The sequence below is a fragment of the Coregonus lavaretus genome (assembly GCF_964263955.1).
Source record: "Coregonus lavaretus genome assembly, chromosome: 15".
NCBI lineage: Eukaryota > Metazoa > Chordata > Actinopteri > Salmoniformes > Salmonidae > Coregonus > Coregonus lavaretus.
Genome location: NC_140002.1, coordinates 32685304 through 32710954, shown reverse-complemented (window position 1 = coordinate 32710954; position 25651 = coordinate 32685304). Strand labels below are relative to the sequence as shown.

General features: G+C 43.8%; 1 protein-coding gene across 1 annotated transcript in view; it reads right to left on the bottom strand.

Annotated features, from left to right (window-relative positions):
- Window positions 1–25651, bottom strand: part of LOC311142203 (connector enhancer of kinase suppressor of ras 2-like) — a gene marked incomplete at both ends in the record, with an annotated part of 54032 nt that overhangs the window by 7974 nt on the left and 20407 nt on the right. The window contains 7 exons of the mRNA XM_084177797.1: window positions 458–492; window positions 863–1110; window positions 2037–2123; window positions 3355–3569; window positions 3669–3802; window positions 13076–13222; window positions 24346–24414. Of these exons, the coding sequence (XP_084033923.1) occupies window positions 458–492; window positions 863–1110; window positions 2037–2123; window positions 3355–3569; window positions 3669–3802; window positions 13076–13222; window positions 24346–24414 (935 nt within the window). The remainder of the gene's footprint in view (window positions 1–457; window positions 493–862; window positions 1111–2036; window positions 2124–3354; window positions 3570–3668; window positions 3803–13075; window positions 13223–24345; window positions 24415–25651) is intronic.

Sequence of the window (25651 nt, the reverse complement as noted above, 5' to 3'; positions counted from 1 at the left end):
TTGCCTGCTTGGCAACCCTCATGATGTATGTTTAAATGTCATTCCCTTGAGGCCAATTCAATTAAGTTAATCATTTGTAACAACCATATGATGGTATGCAGGATGACAGCAATTTACTTCACTCACGAGTCACTGGTTGAATAAAAATAATTTGTAAAAAAAAGTGGGTAACTAATATAGTGTAAATACAATATCAAACATTCACAAGATAAAGTACTGTATCTACCAGTGAAATGTTGATAGTTGATGAAAAGCTTTCAATTTACTGATACCAGTATGATACCAATCAATTTAGAAGGTACACAGCTAGCCTCCATAGTTTAGGCAAAAACCAAGTCCAACACAATTTTTTTAAATCATCAAATATATCCATGTTCCTCACAAATTCCTGCCTACATTTTCTGGCCATTGAGCTGGTCTGTCCCCTTAACCCCATGGAGAAGAAATGCTCACTCACCTGTCAGTGTCAGCTCTCAGTGTGTCTCCAGCTCTCTGCGGAAAGGTAAAGAGCAGATTAGCGCATCAGAGCGAGAGAGAGAGAGAGAGATCACAGCACACTGTCATCTCAGAGGGTGGCCTGTGTTTCCAGTTGTGACCAGGCAGGCAGATCAGTAGATCAGGGGTAGGAACCATGGGGTGTCTGGGGTTGTGGAAGTTGAGGGGGTATGGGTGGCAGTGTGGCAAACTTCTGACTCACTTATCTAATATTGTGACCTCAAAAAGGCTTTAACCACAAAAACATAACTGCTCTGTGACACAAATATGTTGAATCTGCATTGCCACTATGTCTGACTGCGTTAATAGCCATATTGTCATTCTTGATGCAGGTTGATAAATAAAAACAGTAGCTGTGCTGACTCACGTGGTACATTGGCACAGTGTTGCTCTCAGGCAGTGAGAAGGACAGGCCCTCTGGGGGTCCTGAGTCCAGTCTAACGGGCGGGGCCAGCATGGATGGGCTGATGGGATAGCTGGGGCTGCTGGGATTGTGGCTCTTCTTGCGGGAACGCCGCCCAGTGTCCCGCTTGCATTCCCGGGAAACATCCGGCTCCTCCTGGATCACCAGGATCTTGTCATCGCTCAGGTAACGTAGCAGGGAGTTGTCTGAGTCTAGCAGAGGTCAGGGAAGGAGGGAAAGAGGGGTGCACAGTTGTTTAATTATGAGGCCCAGAGTGCCTATCACATTCAAATGCTTGATGGCAAAACAAACTCTTACCAAAGGTTTAATGAAACATCATTTGAAAGGAAAATAAACTTTCTGAAGATTTCTGATTTGATACTTGTGGTCTGCAGTTGAGTCAAAGTGTGAGCAGCCCTGAGGTAATGTTTAATGTTGTTTCCATAGCCTTAGTCCATTTCCCTTCATTAACCTCATCATCTAACTCACATACCTGCATGTTTCCATAGAAACCAACCTCTGTCACATCTCCTCCCATCAGTGAGGGCAGGCCTCCAACAGTGTGTGGTTTCAGAGCAGATGGAGGCAGATATGTTATCTATAACAGCACTCGCTATTAATAACACAAGTTGTGGGTGTGAGATGCTCTCACTACAGTTCACTCAACATAACTGCTATATATAGTCTCACGAAGCTAAACAACACTGAAATCAGCCACGTGCAAAACAAATATTAGGTTTTCAACTGAATTAATGCCTGACATGAACATGGTGTCTATATTTAGCAGATTGAATCTCCATTTTGTTCAAATAGAAATGTCTGAGCTTCTTGTGATAGCTTCATCTTTATACAGTGAAGTTTAAAAGGAGTTCTAAATGTGCATTCATGTTTCTGTCAAGATTCCCTGGTGATATGTAAAGTCTAAAGAAACCATTGTGCTCTATGCCAGAACTTGTGGCAGTTCCAGTTAAATGAATAAAAGGTTGCCAAAGAAGCAGATGATTAGTCATGTTGTTGACAGTGGGGACTGATTGGTCCTCATTAGGAGTCTGTACTTTGCAGAAGCAGTGAAGCAAAAGCTATTTCCTTCTCCTTGTCAAGGGGGGACTGAGGAGACTACCTGAACTTAAGGACCCACCTCTGCTACCTCTCTTGTACATATTTGGCTCCTTTGTCTCTGCCATCCAGTTGTAATCCGTTGGCATGGAAACTGGCCTGAGGTCACCTGGAAAGAAGTCCAAGTAGCATGTCAGCTGAGGTGTGAGTGGAGGGAGAGCTAGGAGCTGAGGGGAGAGTGGAGGGAGAGCTAGGAGCTGAGGGGAGAGTGGAGGGAGAGTTAGGAGCTGAGGTGTGAGTGGAGGGAGAGTTCGGAGCTGAGGGGAGAGTGGAGGGAGAGCTAGGAGCTGAGGTGTGAGTGGAGGGAGAGTTCGGAGCTGAGGGAAGAGAAGGGGCTGTCTCACTGAGAGGGAGAGGAGATGGTGAGAGAGGAGTGGCTGTGTGTGGGTGGATGTCTGCCTGACAGAGGTTAAAGTGCAGGCAGGGCAGTAAGAGGTATAAAAGGAGTAGGTTATAGTATGGGAATCCAGTTGAAAAGAAGTGAGCTTTCGAGTGAAGGGGAAAGGCTTGTTGCACGTGTGTGAATGTGTGAGCATGAGAGAGACTGTGATGGGGCCTTATCATGGCACATGGTGCCTCCACAGACTTGGATGAGCAGAGCGTACCCTGCTTGGAGCCATTATGGACTTGGAAGCAATCCACCGTCACTTCCCTGGCAGGCTGTTAACATGAAAAACACTCCGTCTTGCAGAGCCAAAGGGATTTATCTCTGCACCACTACACACTGTACAATACACGGCAAACTGAGCCTCAACAGAGCCTCAACAGCCATTTCTGTCAGATGGACAGATAGAATACTGTACATTGTCAAGGGCTGGCAAAGACCTCCTTTCCTTGTCTCAGTGTTTGCAGACAGTGTGTCACTCACTAAAGATTCCAGAGTTGTCCCGTGCATTAATGTGAATGAGCTCATCGTGTAAAGTGCAGACAGAGGTGGCATGTAGAATAGTCAGGCTGATCTTAGGTGACGTCATCCTGACACTGGCCATCCTACTGCTGCAGTGCTGATGATGATGAAGGGGCAATGACAGGGGATGTCTGACTGTGGGGGTGGGCTGGGCTGTGAGAGGGAGGGGTTTCTGTGAAACATGAATACGCTGGGGTGCATAATAATAATGTCTACTATGCATAGCAATTGCCATGGGGCTTTACTGTACGTTCTCTACATGCCATTTACAGCTGGATACACTATGAGAATGAGCTTAAATGAAGGCAGGAGAGGAGAGCTATCCGCCTCGCCTGGAATTCCACCCTTCAATGCTTCTATAACATTACACTACTGCCCAGAGGGAAGAGGATGGTTGGTTGGTAGTGCTACCTATCTGGGCTGGGTGACTCACCATGGGTGGGTGTCCTGTCCCTCCGCCGGACCCCCGTGGAGCGACCCCTAGTCTCGTACTCCTGCCCAAGGGCCAGACAGTCCTCCTCCACCAACGTGAAGTACTTGCCCCCATCGTGGTCCAGGTAGAAGCTGGGAGACTCCGAGCCCTTCATACCCATCTTCTCCATGCTGTACTTGCTGATGTCATCGCAGGACATGATGCCTATCTCGTCTCTGTGATTGACAGGTAGGGCATGGAGAAAATCAGGCAGGTGCTACAGGACTAAACAGTACAGTAAACAGTAGCTGTATGTATGGGTTTGGTAGGCTCACCTGTGTCCATAGAGGCCAGAGACTGGGGACAGGATGAAGACGTCATGGCCACTGTCCAGCGTAGAGGACATCTCCAAGGTCCCCATGCTGTTGGGCGGGGTGTTGGAGTCACTGTTGGGACTGGTGGGGATGGGCTGTAGGGACAAGGGTGGAGTCATGTAGACAGCAGGACTGAGCAGGATAGCAGGATGCAGAAGTATTAAACAATTTCCTAAATGCAATCATTTCTAATTCATAGCATTTTATGTCATGCTTCATGAGTAAAATCCTATAGAATAGTATTCTCCATGTTTGAGTTACTGGAGGATTGTGGTGCAATGTTGTGAGCTTGTGTCCTAGTCAGACAGTTCTCGTAGCCCTTTACACACGTACCCATATAGAGGTTAAAAATGGCAGATTTGGGCACTGATAAACATCTAAATTGGAACGCAATGGCTGTACAGTAACATGCTATTCATGACGTCAGACCTCAGGCTCTGCACTTCACAGTGCTATGTGGGTTTTTTGTTGTTGTCACGGATTCTGCCGAGACTGCTCCTCCTCCTGGTTCGGGCAGGCTTCGGCGTTCGCCGTCCCCGGAGTACTAGCTGCCACCGCTCTATGTTTCTTGATGTGATTGCTTTCGTCTGGCTTTTACACCTGTGTCCAGTTGTGTGTTGATTACTTGTCCTATAAGTTCCTTGTTTTGCTTAGGCTAGATTGTGTGTTGTTTTTTGCCTGTCCGTTGTGCTGCGTGTTTTGTTCCTGTTTTCGTGTCATTTTGTTTTACGCACAGTTTGCGTATTTTCTCGCCTCTATTTATTGTTGAGGCCGTTCTCTGTATTTTGCCATTTGGATTACTTCAGTAAACTTTGTTGGACTAGCTTCGGTGTCCTGCGCCTGACTTCCACACACCATACACCTCAGCCCTTGACAGAACAACACACCACATCATGGAGTCAGCAGGAGCAGTGGCGGCACCCAAGTCGCTGGAGGATCGGATCAGCGATCAAGACACCATGATCCGGCAACTTGGGGCCGCCATGAACGAGGTGTCCAACACTCTGCGCCGGTTGGTGACTGGAGAGGTGCCCACGCCTTCTCACACCATCCCATCACCAACGGCCAGTCCTCCTCTCTCAGCACCGGAACCCAGTGGCATACGGCTCTCGCTCCCGAGGGCATAGGGCGGTTCTGCAGCCGGGTGTCAGGGGTTCCTCCTGCAGGTGGAACTCTACCTGGCTACCATACACCCAGCGCCCTCGGGGTACGAGAGCGTCTCCGCCCTCATCTCCTGTCTATCCGGCAAGGCGTTGGAGTGGGCCAACGCCGAATGGAGGGGAATAGACGCCGCTACCATCACCTACGCGGAGTTCTCCCGCCGCTTCAGGGCTGTCTTCGATCACCCACCTGAGGGGAAGGCGGCGGGGGAGCGTCTGTTCCACCTCCGACAGGGGAAGAGGAGCGCACAGGAGTTCGCCCTGGAGTTCCGGACTCTAGCGGCGGATGCGGGGTGGAATGAGAGGGCCCTCATCGACCATTACCAGTGTAGCCTACGAGAGGACGTTCGTCGTGAGCTGGCCTGCAGGGACACCAACCTTTCCTTCGACCAGTTGGTAGACATCTCCATCCGTCTAGACACCCTGCTGGCTACCCGCGGACGTCCCGAGTGGGGGTTGTCCATTCCACCCTCCAGCACCTCCGAGCCGGTTCCCATGGAGCTCGGGGGTGCTGGCGCTAGAGAGAGGAGGAGAGAGAACCCGAGGGGGGCCATCCCCTGCACCAACTGTGGCCGTGGAGGACACACCACGGCCAGGTGCTGGGGAGGGTCGCCTGGGAGAGGGGACAACAGGTCACGTACTGGGGAGTCATTTCAGGTGAGTAGGCGCCCCACTTACCCAGAGCTCTCTGTTGGTCACATGAGTATACCTGTGAGATTTCCACAGGTGGCACCTCATTCCCAGCATAAGGCCCTAGTAGATTCAGGCGCAGCTGGGAATTTTGTTGATCGAGCTTTTTGTTATAAGTTAGGAATTCCCCTTCGGCCAGTAGAAGCCCCATTTCCTGTTCACGCCCTAGACAGCCGGCCATTGGGGTCGGGGCTGATCAGAGAAGTCACAGCACCACTTAAGATGACAACGCAGGGGGGTCATGAGGAGACCATTCAGTTTTATCTGATTGACTCTCCTGCGTATCCCGTGGTGCTGGGGCTTCCCTGGTTAAGCACCCATGATCCTACCATTGCGTGGCAACAGAGGGCTCTTATGGAGTGGTCTGCCCAGTGTGTAGGGAGATGTCTAGGTGTTTCCTTAGGGGCGACCTCGGTAGAGAGTCCGAACCAAGTGCCCGCAATGCACATTCCCCCTGAGTATGAGGATCTAGCACTTGTGTTCAGTAAGGCGAGGGCTACACGGCTACCACCTCATAGACAGGGGGATTGTGCGATAGATCTCCAAACAGGAGCGGCACTTCCGCGGAGCCGTGTGTATCCACTGTCTCAAGAGGAGACAGCGGCTATGGAAACTTACATAGCCGAGTCATTGGCACAGGGATACATACGGTCCTCTACTTCCCCGGTTTCCTCGAGTTTCTTCTTTGTGAAGAAGAAGGACGGGGGTTTGCGCCCGTGTATTGACTATCGTAGTCTCAATCAGATCACGGTTAAGTACAGTTACCCTCTTCCGCTGATTGCGACTATGACAGAATCATTACGCGGAGCGCAGTTCTTCACAAAGTTGGATCTCAGGAGCGCGTACAATCTGGTACGCATTAGGGAGGGGGACGAATGGAAGACCGCATTTAGCACCACCTCGGGTCATTACGAGTATCTTGTCATGCCATACGGGTTAATGAATGCTCCTTCAGTTTTCCAATCCTTTGTTGACGAGATTTTCCGGGACATGCATGGGCAGGGTGTGGTAGTGTACATCGACGACATCCTAGTGTACTCTTCCACCCGAGCTGAGCATGTAGCCCTGGTGCGCCGAGTGTTGAGAAGACTGTTGGAGCATGACTTGTATGTCAAGGCAGAGAAATGCTTGTTCTTCCAGGAGTCCGTCTCGTTTTTGGGTTATCGGTTGTCCGCGTCTGGTGTGGAGATAGAGGTAGACCGTGTGTCGGCCGTGCGTAATTGGCAAACTCCAACTACTGTCAAAGAGGTGCAGCAGTTCTTGGGTTTTGCTAATTACTACCGGAGGTTTATCCGGGGCTTTGGACAGGTAGCAGCTCCCATTACGTCCTTGCTAAAGGGGGGTCCGGTTCGGTTGCAGTGGTCAGCTGAGGCGGACAGGGCATTTGCCAAACTGAAGAACCTGTTCACCTCGGCCCCGGTGCTGGCGCATCCGGATCCCTCTTTACCATTCCAAGTAGAGGTAGACGCGTCCGAGGCCGGCATTGGGGCAGTCCTGTCACAACGGTCCGGCACGCCACCTAAGCTCCGCCCCTGTGCGTTCTACTCCAAGAAGCTCAGCGCGGCGGAGCGAAACTATGACGTTGGGGACAGGGAGCTGTTAGCTGTAGTCCAGGCCCTAAAGGTGTGGAGGCATTGGCTTGAGGGGGCTCAACACCCTTTCCTCATTCTGACTGATCACCGTAACCTGGAGTACATCAGGGCAGCTAGGAGATTGAACCCTCGTCAGGCCGGTGGTAGCTGGCCCACTCCAAGAAGATGAGATAGGAGAGACCCCTCCGCCCCCTTTGGACATCGAGGGGGCCCCGGCGTACAGGGTCCGGACCATCTTGGACTCGAGGCGCCGGATGAGTGGTCTCCAGTATCTCGTGGAGTGGGAGGGGTACGGTCCGGAGGAACGGTGCTGGGTGCCCAGGAGGGACATCCTCGATCCATCCCTCCTGACTGAGTTCCACCGTGGGCATCCCACGCGCCCGGGTCCGCGTCCTCCTGGCCGTCCCCGAGGCCGGGGTCGGCGCACGGCTGGAGCCGCGCGTCAAGGGGGGGGTACTGTCACGGATTCTGCCGAGACTGCTCCTCCTCCTGGTTCGGGCAGGCTTCGGCGTTCGCCGTCCCCGGAGTACTAGCTGCCACCGCTCTATGTTTCTTGGTGTGATTGCTTTCGTCTGTCTTTTACACCTGTGTCCAGTTGTGTGTTGATTACTTGTCCTATAAGTTCCTTGTTTTGCTTAGGCTAGATTGTGTGTTGTTTTTTGCCTGTCCGTTGTGCTGCGTGTTTTGTTCCTGTTTTCGTGTCATTTTGTTTTACGCACAGTTTGCGTATTTTCTCGCCTCTATTTATTGTTGAGGCCGTTCTCTGTATTTTGCCATTTGGATTACTTCAGTAAACTTTGTTGGACTAGCTTCGGTGTCCTGCGCCTGACTTCCACACACCATACACCTCAGCCCTTGACAGTTGTGTGAGTGAGGAAAATGCTGTAAATTTAAGAGGACTCTACATATTTTGAAAGATTATACGTTGAAGATTATAATAAATACCGCTTTGATGTCATACAAGCAAGCCAAACACCTGCGAGTCCAAATGTGCACTTCACATTTCCATAACATAAAACTCATCTCATATACAGTGTCAACGTTTATGATCACCATGTTTGATCTACAGATACAAGATGACATGGTGTCATACCCTGAACAGAATGAGCCTGTTGGTCTATTGTGACGTCACACGCACCTGAATGCACTTATGACTGAAAGCACTTTATAGTTGAAGACTCTTCTTCAAGTCATATAAGTGCATTGAAATTACTTAGGAAGTGCACACTTTAGCGAGGTGTGTGGCCTCTTGGAGACACCAGTTAGTCCTCTCACGCAAACCCTTGTACCTTTTCTGTTTTATGTTGCACCTATCCCACATTTTCCAGGAATATTCTTATCATGTTACTCAATGTATCAAGAGTATTTTCAGTTTTCTTTATCAACAAATGCGGCGAAAAGTGCAGTAAATGTAAAATGCACATAAAATCAACAGTATAATGTTTAGATTCAGTCTAATAATTTTCCCATAATCTCCAAACATTTCAATTTAGCCCTATCCATATAGGCCAATTCACACGAGAGTAAAGGGTTAACACAGTGGTACATAATAAACACAATGGTAGTGAAAAGGATAGGACGCTTTGTTGAATGAAGGCCATGAGACAGGGAGAGGGATGTGAAGTGGCACACATTAGCAACAGCGATCTCGTCCATAGCAACCGAGAAATTCTTGAGAGGTTTGTTGGCAACTATAGAGGGGATAGCAACAGGACCCCTAGCAACAAGGGATTCTGTGATCATGACTATACATCATTAATGTCAAGATGTGTCAAATATGGTGAGGATGAGCCATCTCTCCCCAGGAGATACACTAGGAAGTCTGTGCTGACTTAACCCTGTGACCAATAACATCTGATTGTAAGGTAATTTTCACAGGACCTTTACCAATGTAAAACAAAAAATGAAATGTGCATATATTTTCCTTTTTCTCTTTCGAGTCTACTTCTACGATGAATTATCATTACTCTGTCATTTTCCTTGACCTCATATCAAAGACATCAGAGCCATATTCCTTCCTGATAACAGCGACCTTTGAGTATGACCATGGAGGCTTCAGAACATCTAGAGCTCACTCCTTCTCCAGGACTTGTGTAATTAATAATAAATAGCACTCAAAATAAAAATCCATTTTATGTACTTCTTCATTATTAATACATCACCACAAGAAAAGTTAAAATGATGGCGTAAATGTGTTGGCTCAGTGCTGTCAAAAGAAAATACCCGAACTGTTAGATTGTTCATGTCTCTCAGACCAAAGCAGGATAAAAAAAAAAAAGAAGCAGTGGGTTATGAATAGGTTAGGAAACAAAAATATATATTCTGGTCTTCTGTAGCTCAGCTCGTAGAGCATGGCGCCAGGATAGTGGGTTTGATTCCCGGGACCACCTATATGTAAAATGTATGCACGCATTATTGTAAGTCGCTTTGGATAAAAGCGTCTGCTAAATGGCATTTACAGTGCATTCGGTAAGTATTCAGACCCCTTCCATTTTTCCACATTTTGTTACGTTACAACCTTATTCTAAAATTGATCAACAAAAACAATTCTCATCAATCTACACACAATACCCCATAATGACAAAGCAAAAACATGTTTTTAGATTTTTGTGCAAATTTATTACAAATTAAAAACAGATACCTTATTTACATAAGTATTCAGACCCTTTGCTATGAGACTCGAAAATTGAGCTCAGGTGCATCCTGTTTCCATTGATCATCCTTGAGATGTTTCTACAACTTGATTGGAGTACACCCGTGGTAAATTCAATTGATTGGACATGATTTGGAAAGGCACACACCTGTCTATATAAGGTCCCACAGTTGACAGTGCATGTCAGAGCAAAAACCAAGCCATGAGGTTGAAGGAATTGTCCATAGAGCTCCGAGACAGGATTGTGTCGAGGCACAGATCTGGGGAAGGGTACCAAAAAATGTCTGCAGCATTGAAGGTCCCCAAGAACACAGTGGCCTCCATCATTCTTAAATGGAAGAAGTTTGAAACCACTAAGACTCTTCCTAGAGCTGGCCACCCGGCCAAACTGAGCAATCAGGGGGAGAAGGGACTTGGTCGGGGAGGTGACCAAGAACCTGATGGTCACTATGACAGAGCTCCTGAGTTCCTCTGTGGAGATGGGAGAACCTTCCAGAAGGACAGCCATCTCTGCAGCACTCCACCAATCAGGCCTTTATGGTAGAGTGGCCAGACGGAAGCCACTCCTCAGTAAAAGGTACATGACAGCCCACTTGGAGTTTGCCAAAAGGCACCTAAAGGACTCAGACCATGAAACAAGATTCTCTGGTCTGATGAAACCAAGATTGAACTCTTTGGCCTGAATGCCAAGCGTCACGTCTGGAGGAAACCTGGCACCATCCCTACGGTGATGCATGGTGGTGGCAGCATCATGCTGTGGGGATATTTTTCAGTGGCAGGGAGACTAGTTAGGATCGAGAGAACGATGAACGGAGCAAAGTACAGAGAGATCCTTGATGAAAACCTGCACCAGAGCGCTCAGGACCTCAGACTGGGGTGAAGGTTCACCTTCCAACAGGACAACGACCCTAAGCACAAAGCCAAGACAATGCTGCAGTGGCTTTAGGACAAGTCTCTGAATGTCCTTGAGTGGCCCAGCCTTGAACCCGATCAAACATCTCTGTAGAGACCTAAAAATAGCTGTGCAGCGACGCTGCCCATCCAACCTGACAGAGGTTGAGAGGATCTGCAGAGAAGAATGGGAGAACCTCCCCAAATACAGGTGTGCCAAGCTTGTAGCGTCATACCCAAGAAGCCTCAAGGCTGTAATCGCTGCCAAAGGTGCTTCATTAAAGTACTGAGTAAAGGGTCTGAATACTTATGTAAATGTAATTTTAAAAAATATATATATTATGGGGTATTATGTGTAGATTGATGAGGGGGAAAAAAACAATTTAATCAATTTTAGAGTACGGCTGTAACGTAACAAAATGTGGAAAAAGTCAAGGGGTCCGAATACTTTCCGAATGCACTGTATTATTATAAAAATACACTCCTGTACAAAATAATGATTATAGCTGGTAGTGCTCCCACTATGAGCAACCACATTAACCTCTGCATTAACCTCTGTCCTAGGTTCTGTCTGTGTCCTATCAGTCCGTGGGCAGCTGACTGAGAGTACTACTGTATGACACTGGATGAACAGATGGCTAGGTTCACTCTTCATTGACTCTTATTCACAATGGGAAACACTGAGTGCTTGATGGGGGTTCACTGAAGACTCATTTCAAATTCATTTCACATTATCTTTGTCCTCTACTACCTGGATTTTCCATATGCTTCTCTGTCATCATCTATTTCGTAAAGAGTTAATTTAATAATAGAACAGGCCTACCCTTTCTCCAAGCCGTGTTGAGCTCCGGTGGTCTGACTCTTTTTGCCTGAAACATCCATCATAAAGTCCTGGGAGACAAAGTCACTAACAGTGTTCGTACCATATGTCAACGGCTCCTACAGTCATACGGCACGCTGTCATTTAACTCTGAGGTGCTTCATTAACCAAACACTGGGTGAATTCTACTGTTTGTGACTGATTGGTAACCTTTGTGTGTATTTGTTTGTTTAACCTGTAAGACTGCCAACAATAACCTCCCTGGAGGGCAATCCAATACTCAATTTTTTTCTAATTTATTCAGCCACAATAATGGAGCATAGCTCAAGCAGAACCCTGTTCACTTCAGACTGAAAAACATGCCACCGTGCCAAATAATCAATACATAATTATTTCCCTGACATGACTACAGTGCATATGCACACCCTCATCACAGTCCTATATAGGAGCAACCATTCTGGCTTCACATGTTGAGCTATGATGATGATGATGTGCTGATTATCTGAACATCACTGCAGATGCCAAAGACACGTAACCACAGAAACGGTCCTGGGCATCATCAAGGCAAACCCATGCAGCATGAAAATGAGTAAGCCTAGTGCAGAGCTAAAAATAGCTCTCACGCAGTCCAGGGCTCCCAAAGAAAAACCATCCAGGCAGTAATGATGTAAACCCCCAACCCCCTCTACCCTCATCCTCCCCAGCTAGCGTTCTGTCTTTGTTCCTCCTCCTCAGGCAGCCCCTGTTTCCCCCAGCCAGTCCCCCATACTGTACTGTCTGTACTACATCCACACTGAGCAACACAATGGATTCACCATCTCCGTCACTGACGCTCCACCAATGATGTATATAAAACCTGGATTGCTGATGCTATGTATTGGCCGATGAAAGGCTTTGAAGCCACCGGTCAGCCATATTGGCTTTCCCCAGAAGAAGCAGTCCTCTATAGGAATGAATGGAATTCTACAGTATTTCAATTAAATGTTTTGAGTACAAAATTACATGTATTTAGTATTTTTTGTTGTTGTAGAGGGGACAGTAACATTAGAACTTTCAAAAAATTATACTTTAAGGAAAATGTTTTTATACATTTAAAATGTGTATATTTAGCTCACATTAAAATGATGCATTAAGGTGTCTGTAATAGAATAAACCTGGCAAAAACAAGTGTAAATATTAATGAATGCATTTCTATAGCTTCCGATTTTTTAGTTTTTCAACAGTGCCCAGATTGAGGTGCGGTGGCTTCAGAACAGCGCCCCCTGTCAGTCATCTAGTGTATATATAAATCATTACACTCCACACAATCCATTAGAACTCAATTAAAGGGTGACCAGGTATGAGGTACAAGTTAAGTGCTTACTCACAGATAATAAACCTTTAATTCATCATGTATCATAATCTAATTTATTAACATTGTGTCACTCATAAGGAGCTACTAGGCCAGTTGGTCATTATCAACAATGAGCAGATGAATTGGTGAAATAAGTGCTATTCTTATCTACCAGAAGGAATCCTAAACAGATATCCAAACAAAACGTATCACATCATAACATAATTACCTGGAGTGCAAGGGGTTTCCATCGTACATTCTTGAGCAGGGCAGGGGCAGATGTGAGAGTGTTCTGAGGTCTCTTCTTCAGGGTGAGGATGACTCCATTGGGGTCTTCTCTGAGGGCATTCACCAGGTTCCTCAGCTGCCAGCCCACCTGCACAGATACGCCACAGTGGAGAGAGACAATACAACACTCTCAGTAAGGCTGAAGAAATACTTAACCAATCATGACAATAGAGCTAGTAAATTACTGTAGCTACTATGGTTCTGAACATCTCCTCAACCAACTATGAAACACCGGAGATAATGACGTTGAAAACAACTGCACTACCATTCCAATACACTACAGCCCATTCCCACAAATTACAGCGCTTGGATAAGAATGGCGTTTGGCACAAAAACAGTTAACTAAACAGCATGTGCTGGGAAATATTGCATACAATATTGCATACTTATTTATTTTCTTGACTGAACATAACCATTTTCAAAATTCTGTCCCATCTGTTGTACAACGTTATACAACGTTTAACAGAAGTTAAAACAGACTGATAGTGTTGCACCTCGTGTCGACCTATAATGCATCGCAAAGCATCAGCACCATGCCCAACTGGGCTCTGACCCGCAACAGACCGTGTGCAGCTGTGCTACAGTGAGCTTGGTTCTGCTGATGGCGGTGTGCTCCCAGGCAGGCTCCAGTAGAGGCAGGGGAGCAGAGAAAGCAGGTCACCTCCCTCTCCCTTCCTCCCTCTCTACGCCACGCTGAGCTGAGCACCTCTCTCGCTCTCTCTACCTCTGTGCTCTGTAGAGTGCCAATGTTAATAATGCAACTTATCTGTAAACAGGTTACATTATTCAACTAAGGGACTGGCATGGCGACATAGTCAAACTATAAAAAGACCAACACACACACATTACTGTTTGGCCAAGACACTGTCTCTGTGTTCACAACAGCTTCTATGCCGACTGGCAACGGCCCATTTCACTCCCACAAAGACTACAAACATCGCCTGTCTTAAAAAGACACAGACAGACACAATTACTGTTCATACAGTATAATACACACACATACTGTATATACATGCAGATGCATCATTTGATTCCTTGGAAGTTGTGGGAACGTATGTTTTAGGTTTCACATTGGTTGTGGTGAACAAAGCCATATGTTTTTCTTATCGGTAAAACTGAACGTTTGGTGAAAATCTAACCTGTTCTGGGAACATTTATTTTTAGGTTGCAGTGAGGTTCTTCGAAAGTTTTACTCTGGTTCCTTGAAAGTTTTCCAGGGAGGTTTTATTACCACTCTGAGAATGGAAATTGTAGGTTATTTTGAGTTTTTTTTAAATAACTTCCTTAAAACGTTAACTGAATGTTTTAGTAAGACTTGTAATAACACTGCTAGCTTATTTTGGGTTTACTTTTTTGAACTCCAAGCACAGGTAGGACACATGGAAATTAATTTACTTAAGCATTAATTTTTTTATGTGACACGGCATCAGTGAGATTCAAACAAAACCAATGCGTGTGCAACTATTAGGCAAAACAGACAGGGTTGGCTCAGATTGTTGGCAACATGTAAACTATATTTAATCTCCAATGTTTACTGAAAACATAAATACATTTGCACAATGAGCACTTGTTGTCTATCAATTACATCGTTCCAGTTGTTGGTTAACTAGCTAGTGAGTTTAAGCCATATTAGCATAGACATGACATTAGTCAAAACACCTCAAAACAAGACATGGTATCAATAACAACATATAACGAGCTGAAATGAGCCACCTACGATTCCCCACATGGCAGCTTCTAGTCATTGTTACAAGTTATCTGACTGTTCAGAATCATAACACCACACGGCCTTCTGCCTCATGGATGCGTGCCCATAATTTTTGTGACGTTGTCAGCCAACCCATCTATAATATTCTGTTCTCTATTCATGGAATTAGTCCACAGCGCCACCAGGATGGGATAGCATGCCATGTTTTTTCACGCATTCAAATCTGTTCATTTGAGTCTATTCAAACAGACCCCATTTCAATGGAAACAAGCACTTATTAAGATCAGGTGTGGCCAATTAGTGGGCCTGTTCAACACACCTGAACACACTTAACAAGATAGAGGATAGAGATAGTTTTGTTTGATGCTGAGAACAGAATATATATTTATATGTTCTTAGAATGTTCTCTGAACATTACTAAAGTTTTCTTGTGGTCTTTATGGAAAGTTTTCTTCACGTTCTGAGAATGTATATGCTTTTAAATAACATTCTTAGAATGTTCTCTGAACGTTACTAAAGTTTTCTTGTGTTATGTATGGGTAATTTTCTTAACGTTCTCTGAACAATTTGAGAACATGACATTAAATAGAACCATGAGGAAACCTGATGGAAACGTTATGTGGAAGTACTGAAATTCCCACAGAAGAACATTGTTTCTTAACCTCTTCATCCCGAGGTTCCCCATATCCGGGGTACTCCTCCCGCAATCTCAAACAATGACGTAGTACGGTTTTTAAACATGTATGAATACCTGAATGTTGTACACTACTGGAACGAAAAGCATCTCAACTGTGAATCTATCTAAACTGTTGTTGCCCAAATGAAATAATATTCAGACTCCAAGCAAATATATAAGCATATAGCAAAACCAGTACTGAATTTTGAAACCGTGCATGCCCATATATTCGTAGACAGATAACTTATTTTTCTTAACCCGGTTGTTGAAATATCCATGTGCGCACCTCATTGTATCACATTAGTTGACTTGTTGCATTACGCACGGTTACGCAGAGCGCACAACAGCACTTCAATTTCGGAGGGAAAACGTAAAGTTTATACAAATATGGCAGGCTCTAGTAAGAAATATACAGTTACAGAAGCGTTAGCAATTGTAACAGATGAAAGTTGGACTCCATGTATCCTATTGACTCTGAATCGGACGATGAGGACCTGCTTAGACCGGACGAACCAGACCCCAATGACGAGAAGGTTATCGTGTCCAGGGCCCTACTCAAGCATCAGAAGAGTATGTAATCCCATTGTTATTTATTACTTCTAATACTACTATTACTAATTTATTGTATGAGTACAAAACATACATTCTAAAATATCTATTTGAGTAACTGAAGCTCAACGTAAGTTACCGCTAGCTTAGCTTATTGGCATCAAACTTCACATAAGTACTCATCAGATATTGGGCTATGGTCCCATAGTGTTTAGGGCCTGCAGCGGCATAAGTCCAATAAAGCATGCCCTATAAAACCTGAAGTTACTCTCAGGCAGAATCAAAACCTCCCAATTTATGCTGTGTTCCAGCTTCATGTACTCTGACACAGTAATACCCATATTAATTATTTCACTTCAAGATACGTGTTACCTTTCTTTTGCTACCAAGATTATGTTTATAGCCCTTGTCGTTTTGGAGATATACTCTATTCATGCATTTTCGAGGCAGGCACTTAAGCCAGGTGCCTAGTGATGAAGAGGTTAACGTTATTGGAACAATTTGAGAACATTCCCAATGTCAAACCAGTTGGAGAACATTCCTAGAACATTACCAACATTTTAATTAAATGTTACCATGTTTGAACTTTTAGGAAATGTTCTGTTAAAGTAATGAAACACCAGTTTAAGTTCCTTAAATGTGCTGAGAATATTCCAAAGCCAAGCAACAATACTGCACCATTCCCAGAATTTGCGGGAAGATTATATGCAAAATAACCATACGACAACCATGCTCTCATCAAGCTCTAAGAAACATATGGTTCTCAGAAATGTATGTGCTAGCTGGGACAAAGCGTGTAATAAGCTAGCTAGCCTCTGGCCCTCAGGACAGTTTTGCCAGTTGTAAGCTTCTATTGGACGTTTGCCAAGGCATGTGACAGTTCAGTTTAATATATGAAAGTTAATTGGCACATCCACTGTCTCGTGTTTCTGGACACAGCGTCATGTCATAAAATGTGTAATCTATGTGATTGGTTGATCATACAGTAAAATAGTTTTATTTTATACACAGTAAAACAGGCTACCGCAACCACAACTTATTAATTAAATACAGGTGTGCCAAGCTTGTAGCGTCATACCTAAAAAGACTTGAGGCTGTAATCGCTGCCAAAGGTGATTCAACAAAGTACTGAGTAAAGGGTCTGAACACTTATGTAAATGTTATATTTCCTGTTTTTTTTTTTATACATTTGCAAAAATGTATAAAAACCTGTTTTTGCTTTGCCATTTTGGGTATTGTGTGTAGATTGATGAGGGGAAAAAACTATTTAATCAATTTTAGAATAAGTCTGCAATGTAACAAAATGTGGAACAAGTCAAGGGGTCTGAATACTTTCCAAATGCACTGTGTATGGACACACAGGCTTTGTTTAATGCCAGTGTCTGGTCATTGGTAAAAATAGAAAATAATAAAGGGCCAAGTGAGCTGCCCTGCGGTATACTAACTTTATATGTTTAACATTAGAGAAGCATCCAATAAAGAAAACACTCAGTGTTCTATTAGATAGATACTGTAGCTCTGAATCCACGATATGGCAGAGATTGAAAAATATATGAAAGTTAATTGGCACATCAACTGTCTCGTGTTTCTGGACACATCGTCATGTCATAAAATGTGTAATCTATGTGATTGGTTGATCATACAGTAAAATAGTTTTCTTTTATACACAGTAAAACAGGCTACCGCAACCACAACTTATTAGTGTGTCTTTGTTTGGGTAGGAGGAACTACTGTGCCCTTTATCTTTTAAAAATATATCACAAATGTGCAATTAGGCCTACTAGAAATGGTCCCCTACCGAGCTAGGACACTGCCCCTGCTCAGTATGACAACATCACAAGTGGCCTGATTAATGCATCCACCATGGTGACACCAACCAAAACAAATTACAGAAAATGCCACAGTCCTCCCAATCCATTGTTTATAGTAGTTGATAGTTTATTACCTCCTGCCTGCTGTTTTCATGCTGAATCTCCATTTCCACTAGAATCCTATTTACTGGACTATAAATAGCCTGGAGGGCCTCTGTAGTAACGACAAGGAGAAACCTACACAGACCTACACATACCTCATGCAATGTAAAGTGACACAAACAGTAGGTCGTGACCTCTAAAGCTGCCACTGTTTCATCAGTGGATGATGTGGCTACTGTGGCTTCTGTGCATGTGTGCTGAGTGTTAGCATGGTGCAGGTCCACACAATGTTGGGCGAGCAAATATGCCACAGTGCCAGAAATGGATGAACAATGATGAGGATAAACAAACGTACTTCTGGCAAAAATATACTTTTTGGAATGAATGCTAGAAGGAACGCTGAATGCTACAAAGCTTAGATTTTTATTAGATTTTTGATTAGGATCCCCATCAGCCAACGCCAATGGCGACAGCTAGTCTTAATGGGGTCCGACACATTACGAAAAATACATTACAGACAAAATACTTTACAATTGACATACATTTAAAAACATTAACATGTAGTGTGTGTGTGTGTGTGTGCATCTATCAGTTACACATACATGTCAGTACATACACACAAGAAGGTCACATGGGGGAGAGGCGTTGTGCTGTGAGGTGTTGCTTTATTAGTTTTTTGAAACCAGGGTTTCTGTTCACTTGCGCTCTATGAGATGGAAGGGACTTCCATGCAATCATGGCTCTGTATAATACTGTAAGTTTCCTTGAATTTGTTCTGGACCTGGGGACTGTGAAAAGACCCCTGGTGGCATGTCTGATGGAGTAAGTGTGTTTGTCAGTACTGTGTGTAAGTTGACTATGCAAACAATTTGGAATTTCCAACACATTAATGTTTCTTATAAAAACAAAAAGTGATGCAGTCAGTCTTTCCTCAACTCTTAGCCAAGAGAGACTGGCGTGTACAGTATTAATACAGTATTAACCCTCTGATTACAATAAAGAGCAAATAATCTGTTCTGGGCCGGCTGCAGCTTAACTAGGTCCTTCTTTGCAGCATTTGACCATTTAACTGGACAATAATCAAGATAAAACTAACTTGCTTTGTGGAGTGTGGTGTCAAAGAAGCAGAGCATCTCTTTATCACGGTCAGACCACTCCCAATCTTTACATCCATTACATCAATATGTTTTGACCATGACAGTTTACAATCTAAGGTAACACCAAGTAATTTAGTCTCCTCAACTTGCTCAACAGCCACACCATTCATTACCAGATTCAGCTGAGGTCTAGAACTTAGGGAATTATTTGTACTAAATACAATGCTCTTAGTTTAGATATGTTCAGGACCAGTTTATTGCTGGTCACCCATTCTAAAACTGACAGCAACTCTTTGTTTAGGGTTGCAGTGATTTCACAGGCTGTGTTGCTGACACGTATAGGGTGCTGACACGTATTGAATCATCAGCATACAGTGCATTTGGAAAATATTCAGACCCCTTCACTTTTTCCACATGTTGTTACGTTACAGCCTTATTCTGAAATTGATTAAATTAAAACATTTCCTCATCAATCTACACACAATACCTCATAATGACAAAGTGAAAACTGTTTTTTAGACATTTCTGCAAATGTATTAAAAATTAAAAACATAAATACCTTATTTACATAACTATCCAGACCCTTTGCTATGAGACTCAAAATTGAGCTCAGGTGCATCCTGTTTCCATTGATCATCCTTGAGATGTTTCTACAACTTGATTTGAGTCAGGGAGGTGACCAAGAACCTGATGGTCACTCTGACAGAGCTCCAGAGTTCCTCTGTGGAGATGGGAGAACCTTCCAGAAGGACAACCATCTCTGCTGCACTCCACCAATCAGGCCTTTATGGTAGAGTGGCCAGACGGAAGCCACTCCTCAGTAAAAGGCACATGACAGCCCGCTTGGAGTTTGCCAAAAAGCACCTATTGGACTCTCAGACCATGAGAAACAAGATTCTCTGGTCTGATGAAACCAAGATTGAACTCTTTGTCCTGAATGCCAAGCATCACGGCTGGTGGAAATCTGGCAGCATCCCTAGGGTGAAGCATGGTGGTGGCAGCATCATGCTGCGGGGATGTTTTTCAGCAGCAGGGACTGGGAGACTAGTCAGGATCAAGGGAAAGATGAACGGAGCAAAGTACAGAGAGATCCTTGATGAAAACCTGCTCCAGAGCGCTCAGGACCTCAGATTGGGGCAAATGTACACCTTCCAACAGGACAATGACCCTAAGCACACAGCCAAGACAATGCAGGAGTGGCTTCGGGACAAGTCTCTGAATGTCCTTGAGTGGCCCAGTCAGAGCCCAGACTATCTCCGGAGAGACCTGAAAATAGCTGTGCAGCGACTCTCTCCATCCAACCTGACAGAGCTTGAGAGGATCTGCAGAGAATAATGGGAGACACTCCCCAAATACAGGTGTGCCAAGCTTGTAGCTTCATACCCAAAAAGACTTGAGGCTGTAATCGCTGCCAAAGGTGCTTCAACAAAGTACTGAGTAAAGGGTCTGAACACTTATGTAAATGTGATATTTCCAGGTTTTTTTTTATACATTTGCAAAAATTTATAAAAACCTGTTTTTGTTTTGCCATGTTGGGTATTGTGTGTAGATTGATGAGGGGAAAAATCAATTTTAGAATAAGTCTGTAATGTAACAAAATGTGGAACAAGTCAAGGGGTCTGAATACTTTCCAAATGCACTGTGTATGGACACACAGGCTTTGTTTAATGCCAGTGTCTGGTCATTGGTAAAAATAGAAAATAATAAAGGGCCAAGTGAGCTGCCCTGCGGTATACTAACTTTATATGTTTAACATTAGAGAAGCTTCCAATAAAGAAAACACTCAGTGTTCTATTAGATAGATACTGTAGCTCTGAATCCACGATATGGCAGAGATTGAAAAATAATAACACATTAAGTTTTTTTTTTAACTGGTGAAGGTCAATAATATCAAAGGCTGCACTGAAATCTAACAGTACAGCTCCCACCATCTTATTATACATTTATTTCAACCAATCATCAGTCATTTGTGTCAGTGCAGTACATGTTGAGTGCCCTTCTCTATAAGCATGCTGAAAGTCTGTTGTTAATTTGTTTACAGCAAAATAGCATTGTATTTGGTCAAACACCATTGTTTCCAACAATTTGCTAAGAACTGGCAGCAAGCTGATAGGTCGGCTGTTGGAACCAGTAACGGCCTCTTTACCATTCTTGGGTAGCGGATTGACTTTTGCTTCCCTCCAGGCCTGAGGACAAACACTTTTTTCTAGGCCCAGATTAATGATATGACAGATAGGAGTGGCTATAGAGTCAGCTATTATCTTCAGTAGATTTCCATCTAAGTTGTCAATGCCAGGAGGTTTGTCATTATTAATCGATAACAAAACCAAAAAAACACCTCTCCCACACTAACTTTACAACATTTTAACTTACAATGCTTTTCTTTCATTTTTAGTTTTTTTTATGCATGAATGCGATGGCTAACTGTTCGTTGTTGGCATTTCCTGCCTAAGATTGTCCACTTTGCCGATTGAAGTAATCATGAAAATAATTGGTAACATCAAATGGTTTTGTAATAAATAAGCCATCTGATTCGACGAAAGATGGAGTTGAATTTGTGTTTCTGCCCATAGTTTTTTCCCCATCATTCTTTATATCATTGATCTTGGCTTCTTCTTCTTCTTTTTGTTGAGTTTAGTCACATCATTTCTCAATTTGCAGTAAGTCAGCCAGTCAGATGTTCAGCCAGACTTATTAGCCACTCCTTTTGCCCCATCTCCTCCAACCATACAATTTTCAATTCCTCATCAATCCATGGAGCCTTAACAGTTCTTAACTGGTGCATGTTTATCAATAATTGGAAGAAGCAATTTAATAAATTCATCAAGTGTAGTGTCTGGATGTTCCTTATTAATCACATCAGACCAACAAATATTTTTTACATCATCCACAAAATATTTTGTGTGATAAACTATTTTAGGCCCATCTTTTGGAACCTTGGCTTTCCTGGATATAGCCACTATATTGTAATCACTACATCCAATGGGTACGGATACAGCTTTAGAACAAAGTTCTACAGTATTAGTAAAGATGTGATCAATATATGTGGATGATATAGTTCCTGTAGTGTTTGTAAACACCCTGGTAGGTTGATTAATAACCTGAACCAGATTGCAGGCACTGGTTACAGTGAGAAGCTTCCTCTTGAGCAGACGGCTTGATGAAAACCAGCCAATATTCAAGTCCCCAAGAAAGTAGACCTCTGTTTACATCACATACACTATCAAGCATTTCACACACATTATTTAGATACTGACTGTTAGCACTTGGTGGCCTATAGAAGCAGCCTAAAATAATAGGCTTTAGATGAGGCAGATGAACCTGCAACCACAACACTTCAATAACACTTGACATGAGAGGGATATGGCTCTGAATATATACAGCAATATTCCTGTCTCTTCTGTAGATGTTATATCCTTGTATTGATACTGCTGTATCAAAGGAATTATCTAAGTCTCAGAAATGGCTAATATCTTAATGTTATTATTTTTTAAGGCTACATATATTAATATGGGCTATTTTTTGCCCTTTCCTGGATAGCTTATCAGAGATATACATAATATTGAAAATAACAAACAAAGCAAGAAAAAACATTATTCAGGAGTCCATCAATCAGTTGATGTGTGTAAGTGTGTGTGTGCTGCGGGATTGATGATACAAACCTACAGGCTTGGCTCTCTCATCCTTTCCAGGCTTTTAAGCAATGTCCCCACACGCTCTGGCAGCTTTCATGGCTGGGATAAGTTATTTCCTCTTCTGGCGCACAGCTTCAGGATAGTCCTTGTTGAGGAAGATGTACGTTCCTCTCAAGTTCTTGGCTCTTTCCAGAACAGCTACCTTGTTCTTGAACCTCAGGAACTTGACCACTATTGGCCTGGGTGTGCGTGCTCCACTTCAATCTTGCTGTGGTCCATCTTCAGTTTCTCATTGATCATTTCCCTCACTTTATCCTCAGTCTCCATTCAGGTCTCGTGGAGATTCTGCGATTCTGTCCACAACAGTGTTGTTCCGCCTTGATTGTCCCTCGAGATAATCTGAGTTCTCCGTCATTGTTATCATGGATTCACATACTTAACGGCTGTCCTCTCTCAATGATTTACAGATTGCTGTCATCTTGCTGTTCTCCTTTTTAAACTCATCGAGCTGACCCTGGTAGAACTGCAAACTGTTCTTCAGGTCCTGGACCTCTCTGGTCAGATCGTCCATTCTTTTATTAGTTGACTCCACCAGTATTTGGACACAACACTTTTTGTTTGTTTAAAAGTTCCTTCACCTGTGATAGAGAGACACCACTGTCCTCAGTGGTACTCCCACCGGCTTTGGTCTTTGTCATGGTAGCAATGTAGGCTACGCTGTTACTCCTCGCAGTTCCAGACCGGGCAGGTCGCAGGGCAGATGGAAACAGCAATAAACAGCAGGGATTCAAATAGTCACGCTCCCGGGACAATCCGTGGTCCTAGCCACAAGGCCAGTAGGCAGTGGCCAGTGTACAAGCTGCTAAGGAAACCTGGCTAGCTTGATAGCTAGCAAATGTTAGTTAGAAGCTACTGTAGGATAGCATCTGCCCCAACAAGGCTACTTCTCTGGAGCGAAATAGATATGCTATTGTTCCTTGTAATACAGTGAACGTCCCACACCTTAATGTGATGTTATATGTTGGCAATTGTTTGAAAATAAATCAGTTAATTCATAGTTATTTTACAAAAGAAAGCCACAAGAAAGAAATGTGTTTCAATGCATCTACTAAAGAGGAGAAAATATTGATGTAGATAACTTGATAAACCATGAACAGGGTATCTATTGGTGAATATAGAGGAGTGATTTGACTGTCCTTTTTGCTGTTTAAGAGATCAGGTCAGATTAAATGGATTGTCCAGTCCTGCCAACCCCTGTGGGTTAAATGAACCGACTTGGTTACATTGGGAACTAAAAGCTCATTATCAATTAATGACTAACCAGTCCCCTGTAACCAGTCCCCTGTATCCTTACAAGTACATTACGTCCCTAACTACCAGATACTAAATGATTAATTGAGGACTAATTAGGTACTAGGAAGCACTAAATAAGCACCTTGTACTTGGCTTCCAAAGGCAAAGCGTTTAGTCCCCAGACAGGCTGGGCTGGAGGAGTATAGAGTCTAGGAAAGCAGACGTTTCTCATTCATGATGGCTGACCTTTCCTGACCCAGACTGAACAGTGTGTCTTTCCCAGACAGAATGACAGAACAGTACTCATGCTGTACTCAGTGGTCTACAGTGGAACACTCACCACAGTTTGGTGGTTGACCTGAATAACCTCGTCTCCCGCATGGATCTTCTTGCACTGGTCAGCTGGAGACTGCAGAGACAGTGACAGACAGTATCCAAGTAAGATAAGTAGAGGTTAGGACACATCGACTGTGCTATCATAGCAATTAAACAGACAGATCATGGTTATTAGAGACCTTTGTCTATGGTTTGACAGTATAGGTCATATACTAACTATAAGTATGCACTTTGGCCAACTACTCTGAAAGTATTGTCATGCCAATCATGACATACATGGCATGATAATGAACAGAACAAAGGAGTTGACAAAAGCACAAACAGATCTGCAAGGGGAGGCTACCCTGGCACAGCTTTAGAAAACAAGTAAATTATGGTTTCCTTCAAAATGTCCAGTAACAGTCTAAAGAGTGTTCGTTTTTTAAAATGTATGTTTTTAAATGTATGTAAAATGTAAAAAGTATTTGTCTGTAATGTCTTTTTCGTTATATGTCGGACCCCAGTAAGACTAGCTGTCGCCATTGGCGTCGGCTAATGGGGATCCTAATCAAGTAAAATGTAAAATCTCAGCCACCATTTAGCAGCAATTGAAAGGTCCAGATGAGTCCCATCACTTGGCAGAGACATCACCAGCCTCTATACCTCCCTTCATACCATGGTACTACGACTACACACTTTGTACAATATCCCCAATATTTTCCTTCCGTAGGGGCTCGGAAATAACAAAAATGATCTGTCACAGTTAGTGATCTGTCACTGTCACAGTGTGTGTCTGAGTAAAACTTAAACATCACATTAAACGGCAGCACCCATTCCCTCTCCATCTCCTACAGAGAATCCACCCCATCCCAGTCCTGCTTTGAAAGTGTTGCTAATTAGAAGAGCTGTGGTTCTCTGTGCCATGCTGCCATCTGTAAGCCTCTGTCATCCCTCCTCTGTTTCCACCCCCAATTAAACACCCAGATGCTAATTAGGGGTTCACTATTTGCTGCACTAATTGAACAGTTATCCCAGAGCCCCAACCAGAGGGGCTGGTCTTTATAGGACTACAAGAAGCTCATGGGTCAAATAGCAAGCCAATGATAGGAGACAATAACAAAGGTATGGTAATCTCTCATGGACAGACTACATTACGCAAACATAAATGGTACCGTAGATCTGTCATGATACAATGGGATGCATGAGATAACGAGCACCATTAGTTCCGGTACTTTGGACAAATCACGATTTCACAGCTGTTAGCATCTTTTGAATTTCGGAAGGGGAGGGGACATTTGGCCCATAGACTTGCTGGTTCTGTTCTCTTCTCA